Source organism: Hemibagrus wyckioides, linkage group LG05 (genome assembly GCF_019097595.1).
Source record: "Hemibagrus wyckioides isolate EC202008001 linkage group LG05, SWU_Hwy_1.0, whole genome shotgun sequence".
Lineage (NCBI taxonomy): Eukaryota > Metazoa > Chordata > Actinopteri > Siluriformes > Bagridae > Hemibagrus > Hemibagrus wyckioides.
This window is the reverse complement of record NC_080714.1, coordinates 6,614,120-6,625,217: the sequence shown is the minus strand read 5'-3', so window position 1 is coordinate 6,625,217 and position 11,098 is coordinate 6,614,120. Positions and strand designations below refer to the sequence as shown.

Below are 11,098 nucleotides of genomic sequence, written 5' to 3'. Positions count from 1 at the left end.
CAAGCAAAGTCAATATATTGCTCCAGTATCTGAATATATTGCTCCTTTGTCTAAATGTTCATTTACACAATTTTCCCTTTCCCCCAAATGTATAGTCGATCAGTCAAAACATTTTCTGGTGTCAGGCGTGCGCTTCTTTATTGTTAAGTTTGAGCTATGAACCTACCAAGTAATGTAATAGTATTCCACACAGATCATTTGGTATCCACCTTTTAAATCATTTGGGTTTAAAGACACAATATGGCTTACGGTAATCAATAAACAAATAATTAAACTGTAAATTTATAAGGACAGCCTTCATGGGCAACCAGATTTTCTTATATTTTGTATAGTCAGCCATAATGCTCCAAATCAGGCTCCTCAAATTTTCAGCTGTCCAGTTTCTGTGAGCCTGAATCCACTCTTGCAGACAGGGATGGATCCTGCCTCTACCTCAGGTTTTTATGTGTAGTGTGTTTTGAGATGCTTTTTTGTATGCCATGGTTGTAATGAGTGATTATTTGAATGACCTTCCCATCAGATTTAACTATTATGGCAATTCTTCTATGATATCTTTTCTCAACATGGCCTTCAGAATGACCTGAATGGTTGTTTACTTTTTTTTTTCTTATTTTTTGTTAACTTGAGACCATTGACAGAGATTATCAGGTTTAAAACAGTCAGTCTGGCATCGAGAAAATCACTGAGATGGGAAGCATTTGACCTGCATAATTTTGTGCACTGCGCTATTATATAATAAGAGCAAGTGTACAGATATTTCTACTAAAGTGGCCAGAGATTTTTTCCCCCTAATATTTTAAAATGATGTTATCGGACAATGGTGTCCGTCAATTATGACTTGTCATGGTAAGTGTCAAGAGATTCTGGTTATAACAGACAAATGTTCATGCTGCACTTGCTGGACATGTTCAGAGTCACTCTGCAGGACCTTCAGTATGATGATGTTAGGGATGGAGTAAGTGAAAAGACAGGGATGCGGTACATAAGATGCAACTGTAGAGAATGAGTTGTAGTAGATAAGGGCTACTGGTGCCCCTTAGGGGCGATTGGGAGGGGGGGTGGTAATGGGGAGAGACAGACTGGAACTCAGCCAACTGCACGATTCACTAAGCTCCCACCAGGGGAGGGAAAAGAAGAGAGAGGCCGTGTGTGTGTGTGTGAGAGAGTGTGACTGGGTGTGAGTGAGAGAGAAAGTCTAAATGTGTGTGTGCGTGTGTGTGTGTGTGTGTGTGTGTTTGTGTGTGTGGGCATGTTTTTATATCTTAGTGGGGACCAAATGTCCCCACAAGGTTAGGGAGATCTGACAGCTTTTGGCTTTGTGGAGATATGTGGCAGGTCCCCAAATAGGGAACCCCATCACCTCCCCCCCAAACACACACACACACACACACACACACACAAAAAATCCATATATTCGGCAAAAAAAGGTTAACTTAAAAGGTTTACATTTGGGTAATGAAGTTGTGTTTAGGGTTATAACTAAATGTAGCATAGCACTAATTACTTTATTGACTACATTATTAATTTGTGTATGTGTGTATGTATAAATGCGCTTGGGGGGGTGTAATTATTTCTAATTCCAAATAGAGTTAGAGTATACATATTTTATAATATTCTCAGGGAAAATATGTAGATGGTTTTTTGGATATAAACATGACTTTGTGTGTGTGTGTGTGTGTGTGTGTGCCTGTTTTTATATATGTATATGGTACAGTTTTCTGTTCTCTATGAGTGTGTGTGTGTGTGTGTGTGGTTCTGTGTGAGTGGCTCAGTGCTGACAGGTAGAGATGAATGAATGTGTTTGTCTGCTTTAAACACATAGACCAGGGGGCACACATGGGATGGACTCGGCTGTGAAAAACCTACAGCTGTCCACTCACATCATATTCCCCGCTGCAGGAACCGAATTTATCACAAGAACTTATAGAATTTTTTTTTCAAAACAAGGCTGCCACGTATGAGAGAATATTATACTGAGAGATGTCACAACTGTGTGAATGATATTATATTAACTTGCCTTTGTATTAAAAAAAAAAGCCAGTTGCATATTTCTCATACTTTTCAGCTCACAATTACGAGTTAATATCACCAAGTGTGCTATTTTCACGCATCTGTGCCTTTTTAATCTCGCAATTGCAAGTTAATATCTCTAAATTGTGACATTTTTATCCCATAAAAATGAAGGATTCCCAACAACTTTCTCAGGATTGTGATTTAATATCACTCTTTTTTTTTTTTATCTCATATTTGTGACTTGTCACAAGTGTGAGTTAATATCATTAACTTGTGATCTTGTAAATACGAGATGTTCATGCAACTTGATGAGTTAATGTCACTTCGTTTGAATATAATCTAAGCTGAAATGTTGTTTTTGGTAGGGATCTAGCATACCTGCAGTGTTGAAGTGGTTTGGCAAGATGTCACGAGATAAAAAAAAAAAAAAAAGCACAAGATAATATTATCTCGCAGTTCCATGGGATTTCACAATAAATATCTGAATAATCATTGCGATATTCCTCGTGTCAGGAAGCATGTGGCTTAAACATGGGCTTTCAAACTGGATGGAAGATTCATGGCCTTTTAACACGGAGTTAAAAAACCTGATCAATTGAAGCCGTGTCCTTATGGAGGATTAAAAGTGATCACGATGTTAATCGGTATCGATAAATCATGAAGTGGCTGTGAACTCCATTTCCCAACAGGACCGCTCTAATTGATTTAAATGCCTCGTGATCACTTACCGAGGGGTCTCTGCCATTATTATTGTGTCTCTGATTGCGGTTTTCTTCACGTCCTATTCCAAAATGAGAGCTGCAGTCTTTTGCCCAGAGCTGCAAAAATAATTATTAGCATCTTTGGAACAAACAGACGAACAACACCCCCCCCATACACACACACGCACACACACACAAACGCAAGCACACACACACGCGCGCGCGCGCACACGCACTTCGCCTCGCGGCCCCAGAACAGACCCCCCTCCTCGCGCGCTCATCTCCCACTTTCCTTTTTTGCCACGTTCAGCCCTTTAATTTATGCAAAATTAATTGATATATCTTTTATAATTGATGTGCTGTAAAATTAACGAGTAATTTATGTAATTAGTCCATTAAGGATAATTCCAAGCATATGCTCGATATGCCCAGAAGGTGCGCTTTACAAGTAGTTATTTGTCCAGGAGTTGAATGGGGAAAAAAGATAGAGAGAGAGAGAGAGAGTGGAGGGAAAAAAACCCGTCTAATTAATTTCTTTATGCGTATCAGCAGCGTGGCGTCTACTTAACACGGCGCTTTGTGGGGAAGAAGGTTTAATATTGATCTAAAAAAACGACAACAAACAACAACATCACGGAGGCACGCGCCCGCGTCAGCCTCGCCGGGCCTCACCGTGACACTTGAACATGCGGCGCGTGTCAGTGATGTGCAGCCTCAGATGCGTGTTTCACACTCTCCTTCACTGTCAAGGGACAACACAAGCAGTGGCTGTTGTATTTATTTATTTCATTAATTAATACGTCTAGTCCGTGAGGTTTCTCGCGGCAACAAAAAAAGATCACGTTCAGTGAGAAATAATTACTTGGAGCCCACAGTATTAAGGCTGACACTCCCACAACATATTAAAGGAGCTGTTCAGGGAAACATCACTTTCACACAAATTCCCCCGCTTACCTCCAAGCCATATGTTTGGTGTCCAATTTCTGCTGCTTGGTTTTGCACTGGTAGCCAACAATTAATGGAAACCCATGACTACCAGTTAGCATCTGGAAAAACTGCACTTACCAGGTTTATTTGGTAACCATAAATAAACAAGGCGGTAAGCACTTTTGTTTTCTAAACTAGCCAGTGTGTATTTAAAGTTAATATATTTTATTAGTAGTCATATGAATGAGTTTTGCTTTAAAATGGCCTAGACGCATACTTTATTAAATAACAAAATAGAAATGTAGGGACAAAATAAAGCTGACAAGCTTGACAGCTCCAGAGTCACCCGGTCGATCCTGAGCTACGGAGTTCTCCTTCCACCTCCCAGAAACATTTCAGTGCATCAGCTGATCTAAATCTACCCCAGGTGTCAATGAGTGTGTGATGGACTAGCATTCCCATCCAGGGTGTATTCCCACATCATGCCCAGTGTTCCTAGGATCGGCTCTGGACCCACCGTTACCCTGACTAGAATAAAGAGGTTAATGAATGAATGAATGAATGAATGAAAGTTTATTATAATGCACGATGGTTACAGCATCTGCTTTACATCATGCTAACTGCTGGTCAGGTTTCTATTACTGCTACTACTAGTTAACGTTGTTATCCTTGTAGCTCGGCCTAATGAAAGTAAAACTACAGCAGAAACTAGAGAAGGACATCCAGTTTGTCTTGGATGATGGCATCAATTTACATTTAAGCTGCAAATGACTTTATCTTAGCAATTGTTATGTATATATTATGTTTAACATCCTTACAAAATTTCCCATAGCCATCAGTTACAAACAGTACATCTGTTCCAATTAGAACAACTATAACAACAGACGTAACAAACTATACGCCAAAACGTTTGCCACACTATCGACACACTGATATTTTGTAATATTGCAGTATATTTAGTCTGGAGAATGAAGTTAACAAATCTGCTAATAACCTTTAGGTATCTAAAGATATGATCTACTTTGGAAGTCTCTAGAAGTTTAATACATTTAACCTTATCTTAAAACAAAAGAAATGTGTTCAATTCCGAAGCTATTGTATAATTGTTATATTTGACAGAAATTGAACTTGAACTTAAAATGTCATGTCATGTACACATCCTCCCACTTACTACTACCTGAGGTTAGTTAGCTAACCTCATAATAGTAATATTCTTGTCCATTTTTCACATTTTTGAGACCAGTCTCTCTGCCGACGTTACTGGCGCCCATGCTGGTTCTGTCCATTATCAACAACAAGGCCTTATTTTCAGGTCTGTGGTGTATGATGGGACAGTTTAACACCCACAGTTTATTCATTTGCCCATTTGCACATCACCTGGGTCTTTTTATGGTACTATATTTTTTCACATCGATCAGTTTTGTATGTTCATAAATCGTCTACTGTCAAAAACCATGGGTTATTCGGATCATCTTACTGGTGAAATCAGCCTTTTGCTGAAAACCTGAAAGCATAATTTCATGTTTTAGGATGTGCCTTCATTTGTTGTGCATAAACATGTGATTTGTGACAATAAAGAAAATCAGATCCAGTCAAGAAAAGTAAATAAAGCACCATACACTGATGTGCTGTCAGGGACAAGGGCATTAACCCGTGTCTTTTCTCGCTGCTGATGTGGTGCTGTACCTTTTGTACCTTTTGCACGCATGTTTCTATTGAATATGTAGATAAAAAGTGTATGTTTAGTGAAAAAGATTAAAAGTATATATAGCACTATAGCTATTCATTTCAAGTAAAGGTTGAATGCTACACTATACAAAACGTGTACTTGAGGGTACTATGTCGGCGGCAAGGAACGGTACAGTTTAGTGCCCTTTTTTCCTGAGAGTGTAATCAATAAGAGCTTCCACATGTTTTTAGATGTGCCTTCATTTTTTTTAAGTGAGAATTATACTTGGATGCATGAATACATCTGTCTGTTTTTGACAGGATGGGAAACAATAGTTGTCTGTAATGTTTCCTTGCTATATTGCCTCCCGAATGTGTTTTTAATATGTATTTTTCTTCCGGAAATGTAGAAATAGTGAATATTTATAAGTAAAAAATACATTTTAAAAGTGCAAAACATGTGGCACCATACCAATAGCAAGAAAAGGTACAGCTTAGGGATAAGAACTCTCAAAGGTTTCTCTATCAACCTTTATATTTTTACTATCAGTTCAAAATGTAGATATAGTAAGCATTTAAAATTGATTTAGGGCAAATAATTGGACCCTAATTTAATTTCAGAGCAAACCTTTAAGCTTTGACCTTTCAAATGGACCATGATGAGAAAACCAGTGTTTTGCAAATAAAAAAAAAGCATGTTGATCCAGGCAAAGTGACTAAAGAACCATCTTGAGGATCAATACATATTTTGGATATGGGGTCTCTTAAAAAAAAACTTTTAACACTTCCAGTGTCTTACTTGTAAACACAAATTTCAGGCTCATGTGCTAAAGGTTATTATTCAGCGGCTAAACCGAATATGTTGACAGTTAGGTGTCGATCTCTTTAGGGCACTTGTTCACCGATGACCCTTTAAGCTGCTGAAGGACTAAAACCACTTTCAGGATCGTAATGAGAGAGATCTGCTGGAATTAATTGACACCACTTTGAATATTCATCACATAATCTAAGCGGTGCGCTTTTAATTATAGCCTATCGCTGGACCTCTCTCTCAGGAAGGTAAATCACGGAAGGCCTAATTAATGTAATGTATTCCCCGACCCGCGGGGACGCGCCGAGGCGCCGCGCCGCTGTGGTCCGAAGTGCGCCGGCTCTTTTGTTATGCTGTTTACCGGCACCAGGGCTCAGAAAACTGTTCTGATTATTACCTTTGTACAAGTCGACTATATAGGATGCTCAAACATAACTAACAGGTCTTTAAATCTTTCACCCTTTTAGCAATGCGCATGTGAACCCAGGGACGCGGGGACGCGCGCCTCAGCCTGTGCTGGTGGTTTCTTGAGGTTTTTTTTATTTTAATTTTTAATACATTCTCCCAAATTATTTATGATGAGCGAGTACTGCTACTACTACTACTACTACTACCGCAACTACTACTAATAAAATTAATTTACTAGTCTGGTATGATGTTTCATTCATTTAATCTGGCCTCTATAACTAGAGTTTAACGACTGGCGGTGAAACTTTATAGGCACCTCTATTACTTCGCTGACATAATTGAGGATAAATGTTGGATCTGATTAACTGTTAATTTTATTGCACAATATAATAGTATTAATTTTTTTTTCTGGCTTTGTTTGGGTTTTGCAAATTTTGTTACGTCTCCTGTCTGATGTTTCCATGTACTGTCCATATGGCTCTTAACATGCAGAAAACGCTCAATAATAGTTAGTTATAATAAGATTGCAAACACTGTTGAATTTTAATTTTGAAACAGATCACGCGATTAAGACGCAGAGTTTTAAGATCACCCTGATTTTACTAGACAGCCCACATGATTCATTTTGATATTTAAAAAGAAATGATACAAGGGTTTTGTTTTTAAATATCATTATTATGGTTTCATTTTCAGAATCTTATGCTATGTATATTTAATGCAATGTTAGTATATGTTTTGCCCTCTTCAAAAAAAAAAAAAAAACTGTTTAGTTATACTATTCACGCCATGATTTAACCCGAGGCGCATTAACATTATTAGACTCGTGATTTGCCGGCGCGCTTAATAACGCCCTCCGATTGGCACAGATGAAGTTGCCTGTAAGTGCATATAAATTTGGTTCCTCCCTCTATTTCCCCCCCTTGACTCTCAGGGGGTCGGAACCTCCAATATTCTTACGAAAAGGGTCGTGGAGCGACGAGCGCATAAAAGTCGGGCTGTGGTGATGCTGCAGCTCGGCGTTAGTGCAGCTCCGGTCACTTGGCACGCGTTGAGAGAGGACGCATGAACCCATGGCGCACAAGGTAACTTTTAAAAGTCTTTCAAATAGCGACCGTGTGCGTCATCTTTTTCTTCGCTTTTAACACGCGGCTCTTAAATTAGTCTGATCGATATTTTATTTTATTTTATTTTTATTATTTTTTTTTTTACATTTTTTTTTACACGTTGGTTGATCTGATTTTGTGATTGAAACCAGAAATAGATTTAGGAGCAATAAATAGGCCAGACATAGATGCACTGGACCTGATGATGGATGTCTTTTTTTTCCAACGGAAAGATTTCTCAGAATAGATTACTCACTGACATTGCTTAGCGCAGATATTTTTGAAAAGAAACACGAGATCAGCCAAAGCCATGCCTCGGCCAGGCAAGAACTCCTACAGTGACCAGAAACCTCCTTACTCGTACATCTCTCTGACTGCCATGGCCATCCAGAACTCCTCAGAGAAGATGCTCCCCCTCAGCGACATCTACAAATTCATCATGGACCGCTTTCCGTACTACCGTGAGAACACACAGCGCTGGCAGAACTCACTCCGTCACAATCTCTCCTTCAACGACTGCTTCATCAAGATCCCACGCCGCCCTGACCAGCCCGGCAAGGGCAGTTTCTGGGCACTGCATCCGGACTGTGGTGACATGTTCGAGAACGGCAGCTTCCTGCGTCGCCGCAAGCGCTTCAAGGTGCTCCGTATGGAACACAGCGCGTGCAAGAGTGCCCCCATCCTTCACCCGTACCACCCTCATGCCCAGCACCATCACCCTCATCATGCGCACCAGCACGCAAACAAGCTTAGTATGGGGCACCCTGACTACCTGGGCACTGTAGGGCGTCTGTCCCATTTCCAGAGCTACGCACTCGGGGGTGGGCAGAGCGGAGGATTCAAACACCCATTTGCAATCGAGAGCCTGATCGGACGAGACTACAAGGGGGTGATGGCGGGTGGGCTGCCCATCGCCTCCGTCATGCACCACCTGGGTTACTCAGTACCCAGTGTGGTCAACTCTGTGTGGCCACATGTAGGTGTGCTCTCTGAATCGTCCCCTGTCTCATCTGAGTACCCGCCGTTTGGGGTGGCGGTCAAGGGGCTGTACCACCACACAGGAAGCCCTAACATGCCTGCTGTGCCTGTTCCCATCAAGCCCACACCGACGCTAGGTGCTGTGCCATCTCTGACAGGCCTGGCACCAGGGGCAGCTCAGCACTGCTCTCGGATGGACAGAGAAGCGACGGATCTGATGGAGGACAAAACCGGATCTCTTCATCCTTCTCTGCTGCAGTCCTGAAATGAAAGCGACACAGTAAGAGTGTCGTGATGTGAGGGTATGTACTGCTGCATGCTTTGGACACAATTCCATACAAGTAACCACAAGAGACTGATAAAGATCTCCCGGAGTGTGACATTTTTGTTTTCTTTCATCGTGAACTTAGATGCTTTTTAGGTGCTGATAACTGCATTGTATTTATCTCTCTCCTTCAGTCTCTCCCTCTCCCTTCTGTATAAAATACATACTGTTTCTTTTGCATATTGCACTTCTCTTGCAAAACTTAGGTAGGCTGTTTGCAGGTAGGCTCTATATGTGTAGTAACAATCATGATTAAGCGCGACAAAACTTTGTCAGTGTTTACCGAGAAATTTTTTTTTTTGTACCATTTATAAATCGAAAGAGCCGGATTTAGGCTGTAACATTTGACTCTGCTTTTCCTTCGACTCCCTGTTGACTGTGTAAATGACTTTTGTATTCTGTAAATTCTGTGCTATGGAATTGTATAAAGTCAAATCAATTTAATGCATATTGAATAATATTTGTACACATTATAGCATGCCTGGCATGCATGATTGCCTTTGTAAAGACGCTCTTCTGGAATGCACTGTGTTAGGAAGAAATGCTGTCATTAATTAAATGAACCCAAAGTCAAAATGTGAAATTTCTGTTTTAAAAAAAAAAAAAATCACACACAAGGAAAGATGTTGAAATGTTTTATTGTACAGAAATGTTAACTGTTATGATGTGCTTACAAACACGCGAGGACTATTTTAACCAGGTCCTCAACTCCTTTTAAATATGGTTTTCTTCCTACAAACAGCCTTAATTCCACAGCTAAATTGAATTGCCTAATATATGGGGAATGGTATATTTGTAATATATTTAATTATTTATCGTGGTGAATAGATAAGGAACTCAAATGAGATGTTTTGGGGATATCAGTATTCTCCTGAAATATTTATAATAATGCCTTTTTTTCTAAAATAAATATAATTTCATTTACTCTTGACTCCTTTCTGTTTTTTTTCGTCATATACCCCGAGTCTGGGTGCAGTTATTCCTCCCTTCTGTGTGCCGAAAATGTTAAACCCGTGCTGCTGTCAAAACAGATATCAAAGCAGCATGAATGCAGATGTCAGAGAATTCCCGTGCATGCCTTTTTTAAAGGATAGTTCATGACATTGATATATATATATATATATATATATATATATATATATATATATATATATATATATATATATATATATATATATATTTATGCGGGACATTTATCCTTGGGTAGAATAATTTAAATAATAGTTGAATGGAAAATAATGATTGTGTTTTGTTTTAATGTATTAACACAGCAGCTCTTCATGTATATATTAATATTTAATTTAATTTCCATAATTACATTTTCTTAATAGTGCCTTCAGATCAACTCAGATTGAGATCAGATCAGAAAAGAAACCTGTTGCTTCGAATCGAATCTTTTTGGTTTTTCCTAAAGAGAAATCACCCAATCGTCCATCACCATGGCCCCTTCCTGGTCATAAACTCATTCAAATATACCAGCAGATACATTTCTGTAGTCTAAAGCAAGCGAGACAGAATCCTAGCCAAGTGCAGACAGAAATGCGACAAGACTTCGGGTTTTTCACAACTGGACCAAAAACAAGTGTGAATCAGTAGTGGAAAGAGTAGAGGAAAAAACACCACCAGTGAAAAGGTTGAAGCGTTTACAAGGTTGGGTGCGAGAGCTGTTTATTATCTACCAGAGCTCCAAACTGGTTCATTCTGTTCTGTTTATCCTTTTAATGCAGGCTTACTGCACAGAAACTTCGTCAAGGACTGATTATCAGTCACTATAGATGCTGCAAAGGAGTAGGCCCTTTTGAAAATAATGCTAATTAACAAAAAAATAAATAAAACAGGATGTGCGCTAATAAAAACACATAGCCTAGCTGCTAATAGAAGAATGGCTAACTAAGAATTGACTTAATTAGATGACTACAAGGATATTTTTTTTTTTTACGTCAAAGTTAATAGTATTAGGAATGGCTGTTTTAAATGATCTTGAATTTGTTGTTTTGGTTAGCGTGTATTTCTTACCAAGGAATACCATGACCAGCTAGTTAGCTATATTAACTGTGGACTACAATTTGGTACTAACTTGAATTAATCGAAAGGTTTAGCAAAATAACATTTATTTTAGTATTTTTGGAAATTATAATGACATTCCCGCTGCTTCATAAACTAG

At 39.2% G+C, this 11,098-nt stretch overlaps 1 protein-coding gene across 1 annotated transcript; it reads left to right on the top strand.

Moving 5' to 3' along the window:
- Positions 1–2,409: 2,409 nt before the first annotated feature.
- foxb2 (forkhead box B2) lies at positions 2,410–9,809 on the top strand. Its single transcript, XM_058389061.1, has one exon. It carries the CDS (start codon positions 7,942–7,944, stop codon positions 8,872–8,874), a length of 933 nt encoding a protein of 310 aa, XP_058245044.1. The 5' UTR covers positions 2,410–7,941; the 3' UTR covers positions 8,875–9,809.
- The last annotated feature ends 1,289 nt before the right edge of the window (positions 9,810–11,098 follow it).